This window comes from Amblyomma americanum, chromosome 10 (genome assembly GCF_052857255.1).
Source record: "Amblyomma americanum isolate KBUSLIRL-KWMA chromosome 10, ASM5285725v1, whole genome shotgun sequence".
In the NCBI taxonomy this organism is placed as follows: Eukaryota; Metazoa; Arthropoda; class Arachnida; order Ixodida; family Ixodidae; genus Amblyomma; species Amblyomma americanum.
Genome location: NC_135506.1, coordinates 143,521,213 through 143,548,460, shown reverse-complemented (window position 1 = coordinate 143,548,460; position 27,248 = coordinate 143,521,213). Strand labels below are relative to the sequence as shown.

The 27,248-nt window shown below is 47.0% G+C and overlaps 1 protein-coding gene across 15 annotated transcripts in view; it reads right to left on the bottom strand.

The window, feature by feature from the left end:
• p38b (p38b MAP kinase) overlaps positions 1-27,248 on the bottom strand; it is a 210,742-nt gene that overhangs the window by 63,942 nt on the left and 119,552 nt on the right. For all 15 annotated transcript variants that reach the window (XM_077639063.1, XM_077639062.1, XM_077639064.1 and 12 more), the window contains exons 10-11: positions 8,798-8,876; positions 3,778-3,951 (exon numbers count right to left, since the gene is read on the bottom strand). In XM_077639063.1, coding sequence (XP_077495189.1) covers positions 3,778-3,951; positions 8,798-8,876 — 253 coding nt within the window. The remainder of the gene's footprint in view (positions 1-3,777; positions 3,952-8,797; positions 8,877-27,248) is intronic.

Sequence of the window (27,248 nt, the reverse complement as noted above, 5' to 3'; positions counted from 1 at the left end):
ATCATAACGCTGTTCTTGTTTCGATCCCATGTTCTATTTCTTCCTCAAAACTAACTTATTCAACATTTCCGGATTTCAGTAGAGCAGACGACGTGCCTATCCTGGATTTATTAAGTGACGCATCTGAACAGTTTCAGCACCTCAGCATATCATGTGACGTGAATTCTTTAGTAACATTCTTCGAGAACATTGTGAAGGTCTGTATTCAGCGTTTTGTTCCATTAAAAACTAAAAAGCAAAACCACAGTATGCCCTGGATAACAAGAGACATACTGCATCTTTCTCGCCGTGTTGCCAGACTACACGTTTCCAAGTGCAATGGTAACCCTGAACTTTTGCAACAGTTCAGCGACACTAAAGAAGAACTCCGTGCCAAAGTTCACTCGGGAAAAGATTTTTACTACAGAAATTCCTTGCCGCAATTAATGAAACACAATCCCCGCAAATTTTGGGCATCCATATTGCCACAGAGCACTAGTCCCAATACCTTCATTATTGATGATAAGCCGGTCTGTGACTCATTAGCTATAGCTACTAGTTTCAACACATATTTTCAGTCGGTATTTACAACAGATAACCTTGAAATGATTACTTTTCCTAGCAACTCTCAATGTTCTGTCGATGATATTTCAATAAGCGTCGAAGGTGTTCTGAACCTCATTCTGAACATAAATGTGAAAAAAAGTAGTGGTCCTGATGATATCCCTAATGTATTTCTGCATCGTTACTCTCTTTGGACCAGCCGCTATTTGACTACCATCTTCCAGAAATCGCTATCATCTGCAACCGTCCCCGTAGCCTGGAAGCTTGCAAAAGTTATTCCCCTGTTTAAAGCTGGCAGCACCCAAATCTTGTCCAACTATCGCCCCATTTCGTTAACTTCACACTCATGCAAATTACTAGAACATATCATTCATAAGCACATTACAGAATTTCTTGAAGCTAACAATATCTTGTGCAAATTTCAGCATGGGTTTCGGCGCGGGCTCAGTACCATTTCACAACTTGTAGAATTCACGCACGACATTGCTAGTTCCCTCGACACGGGCTCACAAATCGACGCTTTATTTATCGACCTTTCTAAAGCTTTCGACACCGTTCTCCACAGCAAACTTCTTTGTAAACTTAATGCAATACTCAAAAACCCGTTACTGGTAGACTGGATATCAAGCTTTCTTTCTAATCGTACACAGTATGTTTCTTTCAACTCCTGTTCATCTGAAACTGTTAATGTATCATCCGGTGTACCACAAGGGTCCGTGCTCGGACCACTGTTGTTCTTATTATACATTAGTGATTTGCCAGAAAATATTATTTCTAAAATTCGGTTGTATGCAGATGATTGTGTGATATACAGTTCAATTAACACCCCTGAGGATCATGCGCAACTAAATCAGTCATTCGTGTCATTCTGCTCATGGTGTGAAACATGGCAAATGCAAATAAACTTTTGTAAATCTGTATACATGTCATTCTGTAATCGCACAATACCATCTTTTTACACCTACTCATTCAAAGATAACTCTCTGAATCAAGTGTCCGAGTACAAATATTTAGGTCTTCTTTTTTCTTCTAACTTGTCCTGGTCAAAGCATATTAACACAATATCCAATAATGCAATGCGGAGGCTCGGTTATCTAAAACGTACACTTAGTGTTGCCCCCCAAGAAACTAAACTGGTAACATACAAAGCTTTAATTCGTCCACTTTTGGAGTATGGGTCAATAATCTGGAATCCTCATAAACAGTCCGATATCAGTAAGCTAGAATCCGTCCAAAGGAAAACAGTACGGTTTATTTGCCGACGGTATGACAGAAATTTTTCACCTTCATCCACTCTTCCTGCCATAGGCCTTTCACTCCTTTGTACCCGCCGCGACAATGAGTGTTTAAAATATTTTCATGGTATTGTTAATTCATCCCGCTTTGCTTCACTGTCTGAGTATTTGCATTTTTCAGCATCTTCATCTACAAGGAGCTGCCACCCATTGAATGTAACACCAATTCACGCGCGCACTGATGTGTTCAAATTTAGTTTTTTTCCTCGTGTTATCGAACGATGGAATTCTTTACCCGGTGATATACGCTCCCTGGAACGAAACCTATTTTTCAATGTTGTTTCAAATCTTTGATTAGTCTGTTGCATTTCTGTTCTGTACTTTAATAGTGTTCAGTTCTGAATATGTTGTCCCTCTCTGCCTTTTTTTTTTCTCTCCTCTTCCTCCCACTCCTGCAATAGCCCCATCGGGGCTGCAGTATATGTAAATAAATAAAAATAAATAAATAAATGAAATGAAATGTGTGTTGAGACAATTAGCCTGCCTTCGTCCTTTATCTTGTGCGGTTTTTCACCATTACAGTATTTACACTATTGTAAGTCGACTCGAATGTAAGTCGACCCCGCCACTTCACATTTCTGAAAAAAAAAAAACTTGGAGGTCGTTAACACTTGGCCCTTTAATAATAGAACACAATAGCACTATCCTGTGGCCTTCGCTTATCGCCAGCTGCTATTGCTGCCGCGCGCCGGAGCGCCCGTGGGCACATTCCAAAACGAAAATGTATTAGTCAGTGGACTACTCGTCCAACTTGGGCCATTGTCCTCACCAGCGCTGCTGCCGTGATCGCTGCTGCGATCCCACAGCTCGTCGTTCTAACATCGTCGTGCAGCAAAATCCCGCACTTCGCAAACAGCCACATCATGACATTGCGTGGAACAGCTGAAAATTTTGCCTCGCTGCAGCTACCACACCTGTATCCCCCGTTGCGAACGTCAAACTTGCGACCCGGCGCGCAGTTCATTTCCTCGGCGTGAAGAATGACAGCCATCTTGAATGTAGATGTGAAAGAGCGCCGTTTGCTTACCGGACCTGGAGCACAAATGACGAATGACGAAGCACTACATTAAAAACTCGTGAAACGCGGCCGGCTGCAGTCGACTGCGTCAGAGCCAAAGAAAAACTATGCGTGGGCGGCGTCGGCTCTTCTATCAGCTACCGACACTCCCCGGTGCCGCTGCAGTTCCAAGTGGGGGTGCCGCCGCGACTGGAACAGCGGCCCTTCTATCAACTACCAACGCTCCCTTGAGCGCCGAGTGCGCGGTTGAAAGTAAACAAACAAAAAAACTTGGACGACGCCTATTAAGACTAGAACGTGAATGCGCTATCGGGTCGCCGCCGCTTATCAGCAGCCTCAATCTGCGGCCACGTGTGGGGAGTGGGCTGGTTCCGATTTGCTGCTTATCAACAGCCACCATTGGCTCCCTCGCGCGGGGTTGGGATGCCAGTTCTGCGCGTTGACATAGCAGCTGCTCAAGGCCAGTACCAAGAGGGATGCGACGGAGGCACGCAGCAAAAATGCAACGACGCTGTAGCATACCTCGTATCTCGTTCCGTCTCGCCTTTATTTATGATGCGATGCTTTGGTTTCGATTTTAAGTCTACCCCCTCACTTCGGATTTTTAAATTTTGAAAAATAGGTCAACTTACAATTGTGTAAATACAGTATGTCTTGCCAAATGGCCTACAACTATGCCTAAGCAATGATTCTGGGTATGCACATTTGCAGTGATGACAGTCACAAGTCTGGGTGAAAGAGGAATGACCAGGCATACTTTGAAGCGCAATGCTTCTGCACACACCAAGCGACATTATTGGCATTCACACTGAAATTCCAACCTTTGCATTCACATCCTTTGATGAACTCCACATGAGCAACAAGGCATGTCCTTGAGTGCACCAAGACATTTCCTATGAGTCCCCAAGAAAGCCGACTCACGCTTCCACTCATGGACGCTGAGGTCACGGTCCTCAAAGGACTGGTCGCAGGGCTCAGCCGACGGCTCATCTGACGGGTCAGCCAGGCTGGCCAGGTACGGGTGGGCCAGGGCCTCGGTGGCCGTTGGCCGCTTGTCGGCATCCAACTCCAGCATGCGCTCCAGCAGGTCGATAGCTGCACGACGTTCTTCATCAGCCAGAACTTCCCCTAGCCCTGTCTTGCAACAGTGGAATCTCATCTCCCTACAGACTTTATGCCGCCCCTTGCAAAGCCTTACTTTGCTCAAAGTTCATCACAGAAATGTCCATCTTTTCTGTCCACTGGTATATTACTGACTTTAAAGACGTGTTTACACTCTGATGTTCTCGGTGAGCGTTGGTGGTGGAGACGTCACGCCAGGTTTTTCAGCCGGTCCTTCTGATGCAGCACAGTGGCTGCACCTGGCAAAGCATATGCTGTCGTGGCCTCGATGAGAGGAAGAATCAGTATGGTCACGCGCCCTGCTGCACAGAGTTTCCTTTGCAGCCCTACAGGACAAGGCTGTTGAGGAATATCACTAGGCCTCAATTAACCGCTTGAGGGTGCCTGCGGAACGCATTTAATCTGCAATACTAATACCACACTTAGGCGTGCAGTGCTTGTGGGTGGGTAGGCAGGCCCATTTGTGCCCATTCTTATTCACCTGGCAACCCTTTTCTCGTTTCGCCACCATGTGATGGCAAACCGCATTCAGCACCACCAACAGCCTTCGCATATCTGTGTGGAGAGTACACCAAAACAGTAAAACCTCAAAAATCCAGCTCTTGTTAGTTCGGAAAACTGTGCAAGTGAAGACCCATGCTGCCTTAAGCACTTCCCGTTCCAACCCAACACAAGGGCAAATACTGCGTTGTGGGTTGACAGCCTCGGAGACCCAAGATTCTACTGCACTGAACAGAGCACCAACCACTGTTGTGTTGTGTAGCTGCCACACTTAACCATCCTGTCCTGAACAAAGCTCCAACCATTGATTAGAGCAGAGAGTTGCTTTAGGTGCATGGTGGAGAAAAAGTGCATAAAGACGGAACGAAGAAACAACAAGGACAAAAGCTACACTCTCAATTGACCATTTATTCCTGAACATGCAGGTAAAAACAGAAACTGTGAAAATACTGAATCATTCACCTAAGAGGAGAAGTCAAAAGCAAGAAGCATAGCAACACAGCTCAGATACTTCACTGATAGCCCAAAGAGGATGCGAAAAATTGCAAGTCCCTATCGGTCAGCATCACAGAAGGCTGACTGATGAAAATTCCCTGGCACATGCACATGTGGAAAGCTTCCATCAATTCCCGAACTATTTGCTCGCAGTGCCCGAACAGGACCGTCACTTTTGCAAACACAGGAGTGCTTTTCATCTTTTCCTTAGCATCATTGATCCTGCACGAGTGGCAGTGCTTCGGCGGATTGTTAAGAGGATCCCTGTCTAGCAACCTGTTGTGTCCCCCCTAACAAGAGGTTAAGGGAATCACAACAGGTTGCTAGACGAGGCTTCTCTTAAAAAACTGCCGGAGCACTGCCACACGTGCAGAATCAATAATGCAAAGAAAAAGATAAAAGCACACCTGTGTTTGCAAAAGTGACGGTTCTTTTCCAGGACCGACAGCAATTAGTCCGGGAATTGATGGAAGCTTTCCACATGCGCATGTGCCAGGGAATTTGCATCAGTCAGCGTTCTGTGACGCTGGCCGATAGGGACTTCCAATTTTTAGCATCCTCTTTGGGTTATCAGTGAAGTATCTGAGCTGTGTTGCTATGCTTCTTGTTTTTTGACTTCTCCTCTTAGGTGAATTTTTTCTGGGAACAATATCTGCTTTAATGATTCGATATTATCACAGTTTTCTATTTTCACCTGTTCATTCAGGTGTAAGACAGGCCTTCAGCTCTAGAACCTTCAGCAGCTGGCACTTAAGGAAGACGACGACAAGCGCAGAACACTCCAACCCTCGTGCATGCTCTGGACTGACCGCTGTGTGGATCCGCACTGTAACACTAGTTGTTTGTGACGCAGCGCCTCGCAAGACATTATTACAAGTGGTCCAGGTGTCAACGATCCCCTTGCTCTGGAGCTTCTCAGCCAAGCCTACCGCCTCCGAGATGCCCGAGACCGTCACCCAACCTACGTCATCAGTTCCGTCGGCTGTCTTCTGTTCCGGCACAGCGCCCGCAGCATGATTCAGCCATCTTCAGCGGCACAGATGACGCAAATGTGGAGGATTGGTTGACCTCATATGAACGCATAAGTGCATCCAATAAGTGGGATGACACCGTCAAGTTTACCAATGTTATCTTTTATTTGAGCGATATTGCCAATCTGTGGTTCTGGAAAAATGAGGCTGACATCTCAAGCTGGATGGCTCTCAAAACCAGCCTTACAGAGGTTTTTGGCCGTCCCTCTGTGCGGAAGCTTCGTGCCAAGCAACACTTGTGAAGTAATGCCCAAAATACCAGTGAAAACTTCACCAGTTATGTAGAAGATATCGACGCCCTCTGCAAGCGCATAAACCCTTCTATGAGTGAGGCTGACAAGATCAGACAAATTATGAAAGGCAGTGACAATGATGCCTTCCAGATGATCATCACCAAAAATCTCCAGACTGTGTCTAATGTCATCAGCTACTGCCAAAGCTTCAATAAGCTGCGCAAACAGTGCCTTTCCATCCAGCGTGTCTGCTTTCAGGAGGCCACACTCCAGCTTGGCTCTTCTCGAGGACGGGGCTCCTGACCACCAGTCGCTCCTCCATTACATCCAGCAGTTTGTTCATGAGGAAGTCACACGCCAGCTGTCCTTGTTTATCTGCCCGCCTACACCTGTGCAGTCGGTCACTCCTAACCTCCAGTGTCTCATACAGGAACAGGTCACTGAGGTCCTGCCACTTCCTCCTCAGCCGCCCCTGATCGCGGTTCCTCTAACGTTCACTGATGCTGTGGTAGGGTCACAGTCCTTACTTGCTGCCCCTGTCTACCCGTCTACAGGCCGCCTCACCGCCTGTTACAACCCCAGCGACCTGCAACCCCAACTTATCGTCCGGTTGCCTGCCCACGATCACAGCCGCAGCCTCTCAGCCCCTGGCACATGCAAGACAACCGCTCTATTTGCTACGCCTGTGGCATCGCTGGCCACGTGGCTCATTTGTGTCGCAGTCGTGACCACTGTGTGTACGATTACAGGTGTAGGCCGACATAAGACCTTCCGCCGTCCTCCTCACCTGCGTCGCAGCATGAGCCGCCTCCGGATTCCTCTTCTCCTAGCAAACATATCCTCTCCCACCATTTGTCGTCTCATGGCCATTGTTCCCGTTCTCCGATGCTTTGCTGCCAATCCACCGCCCATGCGGAAAACTAACAACCATTGTTCACCGCACCACCTAGGCCTACCATCCGCAGACCAATGGCATGGTTGAGTGTTTTAACTGCACCCTTGGCGACATGCTGGCCATGTATGTAGCTTCCAATCACTGCAACTGGGACTGCGTTCTAACTTTCGTGTGTGACACATATGCTTATAACTCAAGCCACCACTGGATTCTCTGTACACTTTCTCCTGTACAGCCGTGAGCCTTCTTGCACAATGGACACCATTCTGCCATACTACTCTAATGCTTCCAAATTTGAATTTAAGACTCTTTCCTAAGCTGCAACTCATGCCGAAGAATGCCGACAGCTTGCCCAATCCTTCACTTCTCACGGCCAGCTGCGGCAGAGAAGCACTTCTGATCACTCTGCACATCTTCCCGCTTACCTTCTGGTCTGGTACCCTCCTCAAGTCCCGGCCTATCCTCCAAACTCCTTAGCAAGTACAAGGGCATTCTTAAGCAGGCATCTTCCGTCCATTACCTCGCTGAACCCTTTACGCCATCCACTGATCATCGCCGGCCACACGGCCTGCCTAAAACCATACTATGACCCTGCCGTCGTCACATCGCCCTGGGCCGCCAGAATGGCACCTTTTTGCCACAGGGGAATTTGTAAGACAGGCCTTCGGCTCCAGAACCTTTAGCGGGAGCCTTGCTATTATGTGTGCTTCTATAATTTCCCCTGTCAGCGAGTCACGGCTCCTACCTATTACAAGCAAGGCTCCCGGAGGAATGTATAAACGCACCCTCTGTATGGCTGCCAGAAAAAGAAAAACGCTACCTCGACTGCGAATGTTGACACGCGTGTACTTCATTTCGAGTTCTTTTTATATTTGTGACTTGTGTGCACTACTTTCCATTTCTAGCCGCCAGTTGGGTACTTATTCTGGCTGGCAGCTGATGAAGATTTCAGTTGTGAGTCAGCGCTGTGTTGTGTCCCTGCCTGTGTCCTTCTTCTACGTTGTTGCACTGTAGTCATGGAACAGAGTTTCTAACATTGTGTGATACCACACTGAACAGAGCTCCAACCGTTGTGCAATACCACACTGAACACAACTCCAACCAATGTGCTCCCCTACACTGAACACAACTCCAACCATCCTGCCCTGAACAAAGCTCCAACCATTATGTTCTACCACACTGAACTGAACTATAGTGCCCTCCTACACACAACAGAGCTGCAACTATTGTGCTTTGCTACACTGAACATAGCTCAAACTGTTGCGCACTCCTACACAGAGCAGAGCTACAACCACTCTAAGATACCAGACTGAACACAGCTCCAATTATTGTGACACAAGATGGTTTATTCATTTATTGGGGTTCAACGTCCCAAAGCAACTCAGGCTATGAGGGACGCCGTACTGAAGGGCTCCGGAAATTTCGACCACCTGGGGCTCTTTTACATGCACTGACATCGCACAGTACACGGGCCTCTAGAATTTCGCCGACATCGAAATTCAGCCACCGCGGCCGGGATCGAACCCGCGTCTTTTGGGTCAGCAGCTGAGTGCCGTAACCACTGAGCCACCGCGGCGGGTCAATTGTGACACAAGAGTGAACAGGGCTCCAACTATTATGTTCTATTTCCGCATTCCCCCTTTTGAACACAAAGCATAGCTCACCTTTCTCGTTAGCACCCTGGAACACCTCAGCAAAGTTTTTCTTCCTCATGACAGGCAAGCTGCGGATGTAGTTCCTCGCCTGGGAAGGGGGGACAGCCACAATGGAGAGATCAGTAGGGCTCGGCAAAAGTAACAGCATTTTGGCAGTGTACCCCCCACATCTCTCTCGGTATTATTCTTATGTTCCACGCAAATTACCCTTCAAGGCAAACTCTGCTATGTTCACAATGAGGGTTCATGCTTTTTAGATGGATTATTTTAAGAGCGGGGGTGGCAGACTGAGAGTTCACACTATACCCACTGCTCAGCCCATGCTGCCAGTGCAGATGGGTGTCACACCAGCACAACGGAGCCGGTCCCTCATGCCCCTGCACTGCAGCAGGGAAGCAGCCCCCTACTGCACCCTTCAGAAGCCCCCGAGGGGTTGTAGCATCCCAAAGATGCTCGTTGGCAATTAGAGACACGGTTAATTCTTTAGCATGCATGCACATCTTACGCAACATGGCCGTTTTTGCATCTCGCTTGCACTGAAGCAACTTTGGGCTCAGGAGCCGAATACTGTAAGCTGATGTGGCAAGTACTTTTCTGCCCACAAGTGAAAATGTCTTCACAAAATTAGCAAGGATCTTCCAATCATTTCATTGCCTGCTGGGTTATGTCAGTACATTCAGCACCTCAGCACACTGGCAACCTACCTGGACCTGTACCTATCCCTCAGCTGTCTCAATCAATGAATCCACTGCATGCAGAGTCCCTTGAGTGCATCAGGGCAAAAAGCAGCTTTGAACCTCATTAAATGCAATTCCTTAGTTAGACATTAAATTATAGGAGCAAATTTTATACAGCCGCCACATGTGCGACAGCAGCACTGCGGCTCCAGTGGGCAGGATTAGCAAGGACCCCTGTGAACGGTATTAGCGATGGTCTCAAATGCAGTTATTTGCAGATGACTTCGTGATGTTGAAAAGTATCAGGAAGAAGACCCAAACAGAATCTCAAAGTGGTGCGTTAAATGGAATATGAAGTTGAATTTCTCTAAAACAGTCCGCATGGATTTTACAAGAAAGAAAAATCTGACACGCAGTCATATGTTATTAAGAATATGCCACTGGAACAGGTATCCGAATTAAATTATTTAGGCGTGTATTTCACCCTAGATTTGAACTGACACCATCATGTCAATTATGTCACTGCTAAAGCGTGTAAAACCTTGGGATTTCTTCGTCGAAACGCAAGCACTTTTGCGATGTCATTCCGGGACATTCTATATAAGACTTATGTTAGGTCGACTCTAAAACACACAGGTATGGCCTGGTATCAGCCTACTGATCAAAATAAAGACAAGTTGGAGAGGGTGCAAAACATTGCCTCTCATTTTGTGTGGGGCACACGTGGGTCTCAGTACACCCCGTACGAAAGAAGCACTCAACTGGGAATTGCACGACACGACACGTGCTCAATGAAACTGCGTTTGAAGCTTTTTCATGTAATTTATTATTCAGCTGTTTGTGTTGAGCACGAAAAGTAGTTAGAATAGCCTTTTTATATGATTTTAAGGTCCGCAAAATTGCGACGGTCCGCGAAATTGCGACGAAAACTGAATTGTTTAGGATGTTTCTTTCCTAAAACCATAAGGGAATAAAATAGGTTGGTTTATGGTTTATGGGGTTTAACGCCCCAAAGCAACTCATGCTATGAGGGACATTGTAGTGGAGGGCTCCAGAAATCTCAACCACCTGAAGTTCTTTAGCGGGCACTGACATCACACAAGACACGAGCCTCTAGAATTTAGCCTCCATTGAAATTCGACCGCTGCAGCCGAGATCGAACCCACGTCTTTCGTGTCAGCAGCCAAGCGGCATGACCACTGAGCCACCGCGGCGGCAACAGAATGAAATAAGCTGCCAAGTGATGTTGTGGGTGTTGCATTAAATGATGCTTTCTTAAATGTGCATGTCCAGTGCTTTACATTTGATTTGTCTTTTCTGATCGTTATATTTTCTATACTTCTTATTTACCCCCCCCCCCCCCCCCACCCACTATAATTCTCTGGCGCTGTGGGTTCTTTAAAAAAAGAAAGAAAAATCCCGAGCTAGGAGTTTATGCACCAAAACTAATTCTGCAAGCACACAGAGAAAAGTTAGTCTCCACAGTGTAACTTCTTAACTCAGCTTAGTCAATTATGCACATTTCCAAGCATCACAAAAAGCAAAATCGTGTTCTGCCTTTTATAGTGTGCAAGGCACAACACCTATTCCACCCTACCAGTCAGTGCAGTCATCTTGTGAAGTACTTATGATTCGTGAACTTTTATTGTGCACTAATTAATCAGCACTTAGTTTTTTTTTCCTTCCGGTATTATAGTGTGTCCTGTTACCTTTTACAGTGGTAGTGTACAACAAGCACTGATGCTCTCTTATCATTTTTGCACGCGCAATATGTTTGTGTTGAAAATTTCGTGGGATGCTTTCTTTTACTGCACTGTGAATCTTTTTGTACTGCCTACTCCTAAGACTCATATCAAGCATGGCACTATTTTTGAAATAACTCCTTCCCATGCAATGAAATGGCATGAAGGAGGGCACTGCTGCATTCCGAGCTCAAAGCACCACGCAACAACACTCACTCGAAGCCATCCTCGAAGATAACCTCACTGATATTGCTGTTTTTATGGAAACATGGCTAACCCCTGATATCTCATCCGAAGAGCTGCTGAATAATGTGTCATTCACAAAACACAGGTGTGACAGGGTGGAACGCAAAGGCGGTGGTATCCTAGTTTTCTTTAACCAAGCCCTGCCTTTATTTACTGTTAGCATTAAAAGTCATCATGAAATTCTCATCGTAAACATATTCCTTCTTGGAAGCTCTATCATACTCATCCCTTGCAATCGAGCACCTGATTGTGATCTTTGCTTCGTCAATGAACTGCACTCAGTTCTGCTCGATTTAAACCACTTTCTAACCCGGACGGTTCACCTGTGCTGCCAGACGAACGATCTGATGTAATGAACTCGTACATTTCTTCAGTTTTTACCCATGAGCCAAAAGTAAATATTCCCAACTTTCCTTGTGCCAGTTTTTCACTGCGCCCATTACACAGTACGTTAAAGGTGCCAAAACCATTGTATAATTGGATACAACTTAAGCCTGCAGTGAAGCTCCACCCACATTCAGGATCGTTGCACAGTATTCCTCCACAACAAAAAAATAGTCCTTGAAGAAGAGGCAGAACACCGACCAAAATAAAAATGAACACTTGAATGACGTGAAAGGCTGGCTGCTTAAGCTTGGAAATGTGCCCTGGGCATATACATAAGCAAGTGCCACGTCAGTGCAATTAAGAGTGTGTTTGGTTGTCTGAATGATTAAGGATTCTGGATATCGTCACCGAAAGCCGGCAGAAAGGGCAGAAGGGCACACTAGGACTAGCCAGGCAGACACACTCAGCGAACGAACGCACGAGCCGGAGAAGACTAGGAAGACCAGCGGGTGCTATCCCACCGCATGGCGGCGCCAGTAAATGGCTAACACTGTGGCATTGCCCTCCTCTTGGAAAGGGCATCGCCCCGATGCCGCGGAATCATGGCAATCAGGAATAAAGTCTGTGGTGCCGGACTTGGCAGAATAAGTCCTAGCGGGCGTGGTAGGGCTTCATCCTGGCAACATGGACGATTTCAGATGCCGCCTGCCGCCTGGAGGAGCGAACAGACTCTTGCAGGAGCACTTCTAGTTAACGCCACTAAGTTTGCGCAGTACCTCGTAGGGGCCAAAGTAGCGGCGCAAAAGTTTTTCGGAGCAACCCCGCAGACGGATTGGGGTCCAAACTCAAACTTGATCACCAGGGTGGTAAAGCACCGCCCGGTGATGAAGGTTGTAATGTTGAGCGTCGCTTTCCTGCTGGGTACAGGTTCGCTGTCTAGCTAGCTGGCAGGCGGCTTCTGCGTGCCGAACGAACTGTTCAGCGCCAGCGACGGAGGGACGTGCAACGTCTGGCAGTAACATTGCGTCCAGCATAGTCGTGGCTTCACGACCGTGCACCGTTCGGTGCACGGTCGTGCATGAAGTGCGTTGTCTCTTGAAAAGCAGTGCTATATGCGAACGTAATATAAGGCAAGATCTGGTCCCAGTTCTTATGGTGGGTATCGACGTACATGGAAAGCATGTCGGCAATGGTCTTATTGAGTCGCTCAGTCAGTCCATTTGTTTGAGGATGGTAGGCAGTGGTTCGACGGTGGCTGGTGCCACTGAGATGCATAACTTCCTTACTAAGGCCTGATGTAAAAGCCGTGCCTCGATCTAAAACAACTGCAGGGGCACCGTGACGGAGGACAGTGTAAAAGATGAAAAAGTTCGCAATTTCGGCAGCGGTGTCGCAGGGGAGGGCTTTCGTCTCACAATACCGGGTGAGGTAGTCAGTGGCAACTATAATGTACCTGTTGCCCAATGATGATGTCGGAAATGGTCCCAGCAAGTCCATGCCGACCTGGTGGAAAGGGATTCGAGGCGGATCAATGGGCTTCAATAGGCCGGCCGTCCTCACAGGTGGTGTCTTCAGACGTTGGCACTCACGGCAAGACTTAACGTAGTGTTGGATAACTGTAGCAAGGCGAGGCCAATAATACTTCTGCCGTATCCGTGCCAACGTGCGAGAAAAGCCGAGGTGGCCGGAAGAAAGGTCGTCGTGGCATGTGTGCAGAACTTCGTTTCGAAGCACCGTTGGAACCACGAGCAGGTACAGAGTGTCCGTGGGACCGTAGTTTCTCTTGTAGAGGATGCCACCCCACAAGCAGAATGACTATAGCCCACGTGTGAAGAAGCGGGGCGGCAACGAGGTGCGGCCTTCGAGGTACTCTATGAAGGGTCGTAGCTCAGCACCATCTCGCTGTTGTTGAGCAAGGATGGACGTGGTTAAAGCACCAAGAAAAGCGGGATCGTCTTCCGTGTCAGCAATGGTGTACGGGAGAGGAGCACGGGACAGGCAGTCTGCGTCGCTATGTTTGTTGCCAAACTCGTACACGATGGTAACATCGAATTCTTGCAAGCGGAGACTCCAACGCGCTAGCTCCCCGATAAGTCTTTATGATTCGTGAGCCAACAAACAGAGTGGTGATCGCTCATTACTCGAAATGGGCGACCATACAAGTATGGGTGAAATTTCGTTACCGCCCAAACGACAGCAAGGCATTCCTATTCTGTAGTAAAATAATTCTCTTCAGATCCCGACAGAGTGCGGCTTGCATAAGCAATCACACGCTCAACACCTTGTCTCTGAACGAGGACAGCACCCAGACCAACATTGCTGGCATCGGTGTCTAGTTCCATGTCCGCCTCCTCGTCAAAGTGGCCAAAAATGAACGTAGTTTGGAGGCGGTTCTTGAGGTCGTCGAAGGCCGTCTGCTGTTCTTGGGTCCAGATGAAAGGTTGGTCGTCCTTTGTCAAGCGAGTTAGAGGCTCGGCTAGTCGGGAGAAGTCTCGCACAAAACGTCGGTAATAGGCGCAGAGACCCAAAAAAACGGCGCACAGCACGCTTATCAGTGGGGGTCGGAAATGCAGAGAAGGCAGCCGTCTTGTCGGCCGATCGTATGGCCTCCAGTACTGCACTCAAGCGCTTGAGATGCTCGCCATAGGTGGCAGAAAAAATGACAACATCATCAAGGTAGATGAGGCAGAAAAAAGGTTAGTACTGTGCGAATTAGACACGACAGGAGAAGAGGAACAAACACGACAACACAGGCAGGCACGGACTTCCAACTGTTTATTCAAGACCGAAAGGCAACACTATATAAGGGATGAACCTTAGCACATAACGATCATTGTCATTCACACGTCCTGATTAAAATCTAGACCACATTGATCAAATTGTTACGCTGCAGCAGGGCCGATTAACCACCACAGAGTACTTAGCATGTCCTCAGACACTCCATGTCAAGAAAATGAAAAAATGAAAAAATTAAGGAACTTAACAATCAACCTGAGTAAAGAGGGTGAAAAATACGCGGAATGAGAATGCAGGTGATCCAACAGACAACAAGAGCAAAAGCTATGAAAACGAGACAAAATCATGGTGTTACATTTTTTTTTATTTATTTATTCATACTGTTAACCCTCTGCATGAGGGTCATTACAGGGAGGGAAACATATATAGACACAAGTGCAATTCTCTTCGCTAAAAAAAAAAGAAACACTCAAATGCACAGAATTACAGATTTGCACAGCAATCTTCCAGGAACGCGTTCACACCTATCACAAATTTTTCTACATCTGTTTGGTCCACAACGTCACTTGGTAATTGATTCCAAATTTCTACAGCATCGGGAAAAAAGGAGTAGCGATAGACATCAGTACGTGTAATAATAGGTTGTAATACCTTACTGTGATTTTTCCGAGGGCAACGCTTCAGGGGAGGTGTAACATAGTGATGTTTATTAACTTTGACTTTATCATTCATTATCAGAAAAAAAAGTTTCAATTTCTGCTTTGTTCTTCTTACTTCTAGTGATTCTAACTGACACTCTTTTAGCATTGCTGTGACTGAATCAGTGCGGCGGTATTTAGAGCATATAAAACGTGCTGACATCCTTTGCAATCTTTCCAGTTGCCGTTTTAAACCCTTTTGATGAGGACTCCACACTGCACTTGCGTACTCTATGATTGGCCGCACGAACGTCTTGTACGCAATCAATTTAATTTCTCTAGTCGCATTCGGCAACTTCCTCCTCAGGAAACAGACCTTCTGGTAGGCTTTTAAATAGACATTTTCAATATGGGTGCGCCAGTCAAGATTATTTGTTAATGTCACTCCCAAGTACTTGAGACACTTTACTTGATCTAAGGAATTTTCACCGATATTGTATCGAAACATCATAACATTCTGCTTCCTTGTTACTTGCATGTAATTAGATTTTTTGTAGTTTATTTCCATACCCCATTTCAGGCACCACGAGTTTAACGACTGAAGACACCTATTTATGTTCATCTGATCTGCCGGGGAAGCCACAGGAGAGTAAATCAAACAATCATCGGCAAAAAGTTTCATTCTGACAGGCGATTCGACGATAGCAGAAATATCATTTATATACAATAAAAACAAAAGCGGACCTACAACGGAGCCCTGTGGCACCCCCGACAGAACTTCACGCCTATCCGATACTGCACTTTCTATTTTGACGACTTGACAGCGGTTACTTATAGAAAAACCGGCATGAGAGCATGGAAACAACAAAGAACAAGTGTAAAGGTGAGCATAAAATCTGATAAAGCTACATTTCTGGCCTTAAGGCACATACATCCAGGAACAAAATTAGGACAAATGAAACAATTACATGTGGCCTAAAAACGTGATTTCACTCACTGAAAGCAAAATAGACAGAGTGCTGACACATTTTCCCCTATTTTTTATGATGTGATAGGCTTCAACCACCTCCCTTTCTGTCTTTCGATTTAAACAAAAAGTTAGTGTTGTGCAAAACTGGCTTGCAAGGTACTTTATTCTTGCCCTTGCCCTTCCCTTTACAGTTCTTACAATGATGTGCCAGGTGACCTCCCATATTGTTCTTCACTGCCAAGTGATGTTCGCGTGCCCGTTCATTGAAACACCTTCCAGTCTGCCCAAGATAAACTCTAAGGTAGGTGCCACAGATGAGGCAGGACTGCCATTCGAGGCAAATGAGGACAGTGTCCATCATTTTTTGAAAGGTGGCAGGAGTGGAACACAAGCCGAACGGAGCACCTTGAACTCGTACAACCCGTCAGGAGTAACGAACGCTGTCTTTTCACGGTCCTGTTCATCGACCTCAATCTGTCAGTACACAATGCGGAGGTCAAGAGAAGAAAAGTAGCAGACATGACGCAGCCGGTCGAAAGAGTCATCGATTCGAGGTAAAGAGTAAACGACCTCTTTGGTAATTTTGTCAAGTCTTCGATAGTCGACACAAAATCTCAGTGTCCCGTCCTTCTTGGCGACCAGCACAACGGGCAAAGCCCATGGGCTTATAGACGGTTGTATAACATCACCCCGGAGCATTTCGTCCACCTGCAGTCGTATCGCCTCACGTTCTCTCGTCGACACTCAATAGGGGTGTTGACAAATAGGCCACTCACTGTCATCATCTATGATGCGATGTTTCGTTTTGGACGTCTGCCTGAACCTAGAGGTGGTCGCAAAGGAGTCATGAAAAGAGTCAAGGATGGTTTGCAAGCAGTGATGCTGATCAGTGTTTAAAGCAGGATTCACGTCAGCCTTAACTGTTCGACTAGGTCCTCCTGGAGGGGTGTGCCAGGACGTTGACAACAAGCAGTGGGTGGCGGGCTCGCTAATTTCATCGAAATAGGCGATGGCTATATTTTTCTTAACAGGGTAAAGTTGTAGGCCAGTTGGTGCGACATTATGACAAAAAACCGCAACAGACGCAGGGCAGAGGGAGAAGACAACACAGGGCGGTACTTACAACTTAAATTTCATTGAAAAACAGCATGGCTTTTACAGATGGGAAACACGTGTGCGCTACAATCAAAAATGACAAGGAACCGGAAAATATTAACACACAGGAAAATCTTCTCGGAAGATAAAAAAACAACAGGTTACACGTGGAAATGAAAAAAACGATAATGGCACCAAAACTAAAATAGAAAGCTCCTGCTAATGATGACAACCCAGGTTCAGAAACACAGAAGACAACAAACGCTCGTGGAAGTGATGCCACAGAATGAACATAGATATACCAGTGTGCAACAAAGAACTCAAACTGCAAGAAAATGCAGTTCTTTTTGCAAGATAGCTACCGAAAGAGAGCTAACACATTCGTCAGGTTGTGAACGTAAAATGGCCACTGCCTCTACAATCTCTCTTTCAAGTTGACCCTTCCTTCTTTCTATTATCTGTGTGCGGCTCAAATAAGGGTAACAACCTTCACAACTGCGACAGTGATCTGGCAGGTTTGAGCCTCCAGCCTCCTCTAAGGAACACGCATGCTTTCTTCAACAATAATTAAGGCACCTGCCCGTCTGCCCAATAAATACAAGTGCGGCCACACCTGAGAGGGATCTTATAGATGACGCCTGTTGTGCATTCTACACGCTTATTATTTTCTAAATGGTTCTTTGCACACTTGCCTTGTTTCGAGGGGACTCCCCCACCATTGCACACAGTTTCTAAAGTTTACATGGCGCTGAAAAAACTAGATCAATCCCATACCTGCCTGAAATTTACTTAATGGGTGTGAAATCTTATGCAAGAAGGGAAAAACTGCATATTTTTTCTGGGAATCCCTTTCCTGGGAGAGGGTCTTGTCAGTCTGCCAGAACTTTTTGACAAGGGATTCAGAAACTGCCCGTAACAGTGGGTTCGGAAAGTCAGCATTTTCCACCTGGCAGGCAAAACTAAAGTGCAGTTTATGTACGCATGACTTTAAAAGCTCTGATCGCAGACATGAAGAGGCTACACCCCTCTTAATCACCTTAGAGTGGGAAGAATCGAAGGGCAACAAGGCTTTTTTAGACCTGGGTTGGAAGGGCCAGCACACATGTTCAAAATGACTAAAAAACAGCTTCAAGTCTAAAAACTGGATTGACTGATCCTGGGGTAGCTCGAGGGTAAATTTAAGAGCGCTAGAGCAACTGGAAAACCAACTAAGGGCACGTTCACACTTGTCCAAAAATCTGCCGAGCGAAGCGGATTCGGCCGCTTTTGACGCCCAGCGAGGCGGAAAGCGGCGCGACGAGGGCGATCGGGCTGGACCCAAAGTTTTCGCGTTCACCGCCGCCGCGGCAAAAAACATAGCGGCGCCCTTTGACACAGGACCCCTCGCCTCGGAATAGATTCGTCATTGTTGCGGCCTTTTTCAGCGCGTTCACTGGCCATAAATCGGACACCGGGACATCGCTTCGTCTCACCTCACTTATAAGTAAAAGTATAAGTGATAAATTTGCTTTATCTTTTATTTAGAGTGACGATTCTGCCGCTACTAGGCTTAAGAGGAGCACCAGTTATGTTGACAGTACTAGTAGTTCCCGTCATGATAAGCAAATGGCGCCACTAGGCTGGACGGTTCGTTGCGAGTCTGTTTGCATACGCTGGTCTAAAAATGGGAATGTGCCTGCATTTACGTACGCAAGCGTGCATATGGTTATGGCACACAGACAGCATCGATTTATGCTCTTTTCTAACCAATCAATCAATCAATCGTATTATCTTCATCACAAAATGATGAGGGTTGGTTCAGGCAAAAAGTGCAAACAACTTCCACTTGAAACAGCCTGAACCCCCCGTATACATGGCTTGCAGCGTGGGGGACACGTGTACAAAACAAGACAAAAAAAAGAATACGAATAATATTTGCGTGCGAAATAAAGCGCAAAACATTTGGCACTTAAGATATACATTCTGGTAACTCAAGAAACATGTCAAGAAAGGCGGTCACTAGATATCAAAATATACCACAAACAGAAGTGCGTCAAGCGATTAATCTGCTGTTTCAGGCACAAACAACATAAATAACACTACAATCGTAAACATATGTCCCGGATGTCTTTCTGATTGCAGGTATCAATACAGACGTTGTTCAAGATAAGCTTATTTAGCAGTACTGGAACGTTATGGTGCAGCATTTGATCACCATATATAGTGCGTGAAAAAGGGATCCCCACCAAAATTCAGGATTTCGAAGAGTATATGTTAGATCATTTGGTTTTAGCGCACACATGTCTAGAAAGCTATCATGGAAATGGTGAAGGGATTTTTTATACCTTGTGGCTAAGTAATATTCGTAGAGCTTTGGAATTTTGATGATATTGAGGCGGGTAAACAACTCGTCCGTGTGAGCTTGGTATTCAGCATTTGCAATAAAACGAATTGCTTTCTTTTGCAGTCGAAAAAGTTTTTGCATATTTGTCACCGTGGTACTGCCCCAGGCCAAAAAAAATAACTGAGATAGGGCAAAAACAGTGCATTGTACACTATGAGTTTGATTGACACTGGTAAACAGGAGCGATATTTTGCAAGAACACCCGTGCATTTTGAAAGTTAAGATGCAACATTGTCAATCTGAGCATTCCAACTCAAATTTTCGTGAAAAATAACTCCTAGAGCTTTAACAGAATGTGAAACGTTTATAATGGAGTCCCCCATGCATAAATCGAAGTTTTTAAATATTATACGTTGCCTGGTGTGGAATATGACTACTTTTGTTTTTTGTGTATTTATGATTAGAGAATTTTGTTCACTCCAAGCCCTCAGTTTTCCTAGTGTACTGTTTACAACTGGAATTATTGAATTTATTATTACGAATATTATTACGCCTTTAAAAAGCGTAGTTGTGTCGTCTACGTATATTATGTACTCTGGCGTGTTGTCGATGTTCGTAATGTCATTTATGTACAAAAGAAACAATAGCGGACCTAAAATGCTACCCTGAGGAACACCGGTTTTAATAGTCAAAAAAGATTAGGCCTGCTTTGTTATTTCTACACACTGAAGACGATGCTGCAAATATGACTTTATAAGGGACAGAGGAGTGCCACGAATGCCTAAAATTACCAATTTTCTTAATAAACGCTGGTGATTAAGGCGGTCGAATGCCTTAGAAAAATCTATAAATACACCTAGACATATCTGTTTATTTTCTAAAGCACTCAAAACAATCTCTTTTTGCATCAACAAGGTGGTTTCAGTAGACTTGCCCTCCAAAAACCCGTACTGGTATGAAGAAAGTAAGGAGAATTTAGCGCAAAACTTCGTTAATCTACTGTGGATAACCTTTTCTAAACCTTTAGAAAAAACTGGTAGGATGGATATAGGCCTATAATTTGACATATTATTTTTGTCTCCACTTTTAAAAAGCACATTAACTTTAGAAATCTGCATTAATTTGGGAAACTGCCCAGAAAACAAAGCAAGGTTATATATTTATGTCAGTGAGGAGCTACCAGACTGATAACATGTTTCACCGGTCCTATTTGAATGCCATCAATATCGCAGGCTTTACTGTTCTTGAAAGAGGTAAAAATGCTGCAAATTTCATGCCATCTGTGTACCATATCTGTGTACGCTGCGAGCGGTGACGTGGTGGCCGGGAAGTGTGTGGAAAAGCGAGAAACAGCAGCGGCATGGCGGTTCCGCCTCGCCCGGGTGTCAACAGACGAGAACAGGTCCTACTTTTCCCGGCGAGCGAATCCGCTTCGCTCGTCTGATTTTTGGGCAAGTGTGAACGCGCCCTAAAACCTCGTCAGCTACTTTAGAAAGCACGTCATTGGGTGAAAGTTTTAAAATAATTAAAAAATCATTAACATATCTAAAAACATTTACAAAGAAGGGAAGAGTGAGCTTAAGCTTGAGCATGCGGTCCAAATGGGCAAGAAAAATTTCTCCTGACAAGCTCACGGAGGGCCTCACTCTCGGTTCCGGGCAGCGGCATTTGGCGTCCATAGCAGTTATATTCGCCAGACGGTCGTAATGCGCGAACCTCTGCTGCAAGGCGTGCTCCATGCTCATCGCCTCCCGAGCAAAGTCAACCACTGTGCTGGGAGGGTCGCGCACAAGTCCTACGAAAAGCTGTTCTTTCACTCCTCGCATAAGATGATGCACCTTCTTCGTTTCAGACATGGTAAGATCTTTGAAGAGCCGCGCCATGTCTTCTACGAGCATGGCGATGCTCTCATTTGGCTGCTGCGCTCGGGACTGCAAGGCAATTTCAGCTCGCTCCTTCCGTTCGTTGCTGCTGAAGGTGTCGAGCAACTGTCGCCGGAAGTCACGCCAGGTCGGGATAGCGGACTCGTGGTTTTCAAACCACGTCTTGGCGGAGTCTTCCAGGCAAAATAGACATTGCGTAGCTTGCAGTCCTCGTCCCACAGATTAAACGCAGCGACTCGGTCGTAGCTGGCCAACCAGTCTTCCACGTCTTCAAACTTGCCATGAAACGACGCGGCAGTGCGAGGCTCATGAAGAAGCAGCGGTGGGGAACTGACGGCATTCTGGGTGGTCTGACTTGCCGCAGCGGACGTCATTGCGTGGGGTGGTGCCGTCAGGGGGTCGGAACTCAGGATCTAAGCCTCGCAAGTGGCGGCTTGCCTTGTGGACAGGTGTCGTGTCCATAGGGTGTAGCTCGGAGTCATCGGAGGCTCCCGGGAGTTTTTCGTGCATTAGGAAATTACCCAGAACCTGCACCAAAATGTCACCGAAAGCCGGCAGAAAGGGCAGAAGGGGCAAGCCAGCACTAGCCAAGCAGACACATTCGGCGAACGAACGCACAAACCGGGGAAGACGAGGAAGACCAGCGAGTGCTGTCCCACTGCATGGCGGCGCCAGTAAATGGCGAACACTGTGGCGATATAAACTGCTTTGGAGATGCTTTTCTGTTTTTAAAATGCGCGCGTTATTCCAATCTATGTTATGCTGCCTGCTTTCAGAATGTTTGGCGAGTGCATTTGACGAAGCTTTCTTGTTTGCAACACCACATTGGTGTTGTTTGAACCTTTTAACAATTTTAACAAAGATTTCACCCGTTCACCCCTCTACAAGCTTTCCGGCTTCCTGCACCGCGCACTGGCTCCACTTGTCGGAAGAACCCCCACCAATGTGCCTCATTCTGCTGGCTTTATAGAAGAAGTTCGAAACGTGCATCTTGATGACTATGACATGATGGCCTCTTTTGATGTCAAGTCGCTCTTCACAAGCGTTCCAATTGACTTAGCAGTCGAGGTTTGCGTGGAAGCCCTGGAATCTGATGCCACTTTGCCTGGCAGGTCGCCAATCGATATGCGAGATCTCAGACGGCTACTGCATTTCTGCCCGAGTAACACCTATTTTACTTCTGACCAGGTGTTTTACAATTGTCAGTAAAGCAGCTGAATGGGCTAGTTGGTTTTGCATCCAATTTCGAGTGTGCCGAATCGTACGGAAGTATCGGCTTTTTTTCCCCTAGGATCATAAATCCAACAGGCATGGTTGTTCGTAAACCGGACTTAAGCCTCCGGTTTACGAACAACCATGCCTGTTGGATTTATGATCCTAGGGGAAAAAAGCCGATACTTCCGTACGATTCGGCACACTCGAAATTGGTGAAAAGGGGTATTGCTAAGCTTTGCTTTCGTAATGCATTAAACAGGTCGTGTTTTCACACAGTTGAGGAAAGCCTAATGAAACAAACTGCCCGTCTAGGGCGGCTGGCTACCCCAGTGAATTGCTAGTGTCAGTGGCGGAAGGTGTTCTAAAAGAGAAAAAAGCGGAAGGGCAGACGGGATGCAATAAACAAAAGGGACAAAGAGATGATAAACAAAACGTTGTGGTCATCCCTTATATGCATAAGATCTCGCACAACCTTAAGAAAATAGCCAAGAAGGGCGATGTTAAGGTTGTGTTTTCTGCCCCAGAAAAACTAATAAAACTGTGTAAAGCGACAAATCCAATGAAAAAGCCTCGTCCTGGATGCAAAATCAACCACCAGAATCCTTTTGTTGCATGTGAACAGGGTGTTGTTTATGAAATTAAGTTACCGTGTGGAAGCAGATACATCGGCCAGACCGGTCGGTGTCTTAACGAAAGATTACTGGAGCATAACAACAATGTAAGATCCATTGCTTCATCAGGTTTTCTGGCTAAGCACTGTCACCGTTGCAATCATAAACCTGCCTGCATACCCGACCTTCACGGCTGCAAAATCCTGGCACGAAACAAGTGCACGATAACAAGGGAAATTATCGAGGCTAGGGCGATAGAAAAAGCGGAGGACTCATGTGTCAGCACCCCATCTATCCTTCTTTCAACAAAAGAGATGGAATTCTTGGATATGCGACGTTAAGCGATGAGTTTGGATGCTGGCTTCTTATCCGCCTTTTATGTGCTGTTTATATGCTTTTTGAATGCTGTATGCAGTGCTGTATATATTTCGCCATGCTTCTCAATAAAACCTCAGTTGCTAGTTCAGCGCTTGTCCCCTTCTTTCTGTCTGTGTTTGCTTGTGCACTGTTTTTCACTAAGGTGTTTTACAAACTGGTTCACGGCACAGCCATGGGTGCTTCAGTTTCTGTTACCGCTGCAAACCTACCAATGGAATGGCTGGAAAGCCGCGCACTAGATTCATTCAGCCCACAACCAAAGATTATTGTAGGGCATATTGCCGCCAATATTTGCAGTGTTTGTTCGTTTTTTCAAATCTGCCGCGACACCACCTTATCGCTTTGTTTGCGACGCAAGACGCGACTAGATTTATCTCGATTGATCGCAGCCAGGCAAAGCTGATTCTACGTTGTTCCGGAATGTTCTAGTAATTTTGCGCTCTTTATCTCGAAAGTTCGCTATCAGCTTTAAATTGAGCACGGCCGACAGTGGCCGGCATTCTGTTCGACGACCGCCGAGCACGCTTGTCGCTTCGCCGCCGCCGAGTGATTCAGTCCATTTTGGGTGCAAGTCAGCCCAATAAACAGTTCTTTTAGAAGACCGTTTCGTCCATCTTCATCGCTGCTTCGACTGCCGTCATCACTACGTGACACTACGTGAATTGCTAGTGTCAGTGGCGGAAGGTGTTCTAAAAGAGAAAAAAGCGGAAGGGCAGACGGGATGCAATCAACAAAAGGGACAAAGAGATGATAAACAAAAAGTTGTGGTCATCCCTTATATGCATAAGATCTCGCACAACCTTAAGAAAATAGCCAAGAAGGGCGATGTTAAGGTTGTGTTTTCTGCCCCAGAAAAACTAATAAAACTGTGTAAAGCGACAAATCCAATGAAAAAGCCTCGTCCTGGATGCAAAATCAACCACCAGAATCCTTTTGTTGCATGTGAACAGGGTGTTGTTTATGAAATTAAGTTACCGTGTGGAAGCAGATACATCGGCCAGACCGGTCGGTGTCTTAACGAAAGATTACTGGAGCATAACAACAATGTAAGATCCATTGCTTCATCAGGTTTTCTGGCTAAGCACTGTCACCGTTGCAATCATAAACCTGCCTGCATACCCGACCTTCACGGCTGCAAAATCCTGGCACGAAACAAGTGCACGATAACAAGGGAAATTATCGAGGCTAGGGCGATAGAAAAAGCGGAGGACTCATGTGTCAGCACCCCATCTATCCTTCTTTCAACAAAAGAGATGGAATTCTTGGATATGCGACGTTAAGCGATGAGTTTGGATGCTGGCTTCTTATCCGCCTTTTATGTGCTGTTTATATGCTTTTTGAATGCTGTATGCAGTGCTGTATATATTTCGCCATGCTTCTCAATAAAACCTCAGTTGCTAGTTCAGCGCTTGTCCCCTTCTTTCTGTCTGTGTTTGCTTGTGCGCTGTTTTTCACTAAGGTGTTTTACAAACTGGTTCACGGCACAGCCATGGGTGCTTCAGTTTCTGTTACCGCTGCAAACCTACCAATGGAATGGCTGGAAAGCCGCGCACTAGATTCATTCAGCCCACAACCAAAGATTATTGTAGGGCATATTGCCGCCAATATTTGCAGTGTTTGTTCGTTTTTTCAAATCTGCCGCGACACCACCTTATCGCTTTGTTTGCGACGCGAGACGCGACTAGATTTATCTCGATTGATCGCAGCCAGGCAAAGCTGATTCTACGTTGTTCCGGAATGTTCTAGTAACTTTGCGCTCTTTATCTCGAAAGTTCGCTATCAGCTTTAAATTGAGCACGGCCGACAGTGGCCGGCATTCTGTTCGACGACCGCCGAGCACGCTTGTCGCTTCGCCGCCGCCGAGTGATTCAGTCCATTTTGGGTGCAAGTCAGCCCAATAAACAGTTCTTTTAGAAGACCGTTTCGTCCATCTTCATCGCTGCTTCGACTGCCGTCATCACTACGTGACATCTGGTGGAGGTGCTGGGTAGCCTTCCATGTTCCAGACGCCCCCTTCAAGTCGTGAAGCCAGCCCTGAGCGCTTCGCACCCGAGTACAAGCCAGCAGCTCAGCGAGCCAGCCGACGTCTCCAGGGAGAGGAGCCTGAGTTCGGGAAATTGCCGGACCGCACAAGACAGCGAAAAGACGCGGTTACGAGCACCACAACCTCGCCGAAGATGTCGACACCGATCATACTGCAGCAGCCGCGGGTGCCGCCAACTTTCAATGGATCCCTAGGCGAAGACCCTGAAGAATGGTTGGATCAATTTGAGCGCGTGGCATCATTCAACAAGTGGGATGATGCGGCAAAAATTGGACAGGTGTTCTTCTCATTGAATGGCTCCGCACGCACGTGGTACGAAAACTACGAGTCGTCCCTTACGACATGGGAGCTATTCAAGAGAGAACTATTGAAGGTATTCACCAGTGTCGTCAGGAAAGAAAGAGCCGAACGACTCCTCGAGTCCAGGATCCAGCTTCCGAATGAGCCCGTCCGCGGTTACGTCGAGGAGATGAAGCGCCTGTTTCGCCGCGCCGACCCCGGGATGACCGAGGAAAAGAAAGTTCAGTTTTTAATGCGCGGCGTAAAAGAACAACTCTTTGCAAGCCTCGTCCGCCAGCCGCCAAACACAGTCGAGGAATTCATGCAAGAAGCCTGCACGATTGAGAAGACCCTCGACGTCCGGGCTCGGCAGTACAATCGTCCTTCCTCTGCCTGTGCAATCCGTTCGGACACGCCGGCCACCACCAGTGACAGCTTGCGGGAAGTTATCCGCGAAATCGTTCGAGAAGAGCTACGCCGATTACTGCCATCCTCCCCGCAGCCACAAGCAGCGACTCTGATAGACGTGGTACGGGAAGAAGTGCAACAGGCACTTGGCACCCCGACGGCCGCAGAACCCCAGGCCATGACCTACGCCGCTGCAGTAAGTACTGCTCAGCCCCAGCGACAACCCCCACGTCCTCCCCGAGATGAGCCAATCGTTCCACAACGCCGCCTCCCAGCCCCCGCCCGCCCAGCCTATGACCGACGCTCAAGCCCCAGGAAATGCGACGCCTGGAGGACTTCCGACAACCGGCCGTTGTGCTTCCATTGCGGTGAGGCCGGCCATATTCTTCGCCACTGCCCGTACCGACGTATCGGTCTTCGAGGATTTGCCGTTAACGCTCCACGACCACGCTTCGGACAACGTCCGCACGAAATCGACGAGTACCTGCGTCGAGAAGAGTACACGCCGAACCGCTTTTCGCGCTCACCATCGCCGTCAACCTCGCGCTTTGCGTCGCCACGCCGCAGCTATGCAGCCGCGGTACGAGGAAGGTCGCCCATCCCCCGTAGGGGAAACTAAAGGCAGCAACCTCTGGAGGTGAGGTTGCTCACGAGCTAAACGCCGAAGATCCTCCACCGACCACGTCCCATGAAGACGATGCACCCGCGACGCCGCATGACGAACCGACACTCGCTGCACCGACGCCGCACACAATGAGAACCTCGACCACGACGCAAGCTACCTTGAAATCGACGCCGTCACCCAGAGGAGCTTCGACCACACGCCCAACCCGTGACTCGCATACGCGACGAAGCCGTGACCCGACGCCGAGAGCGACATGCAATGCA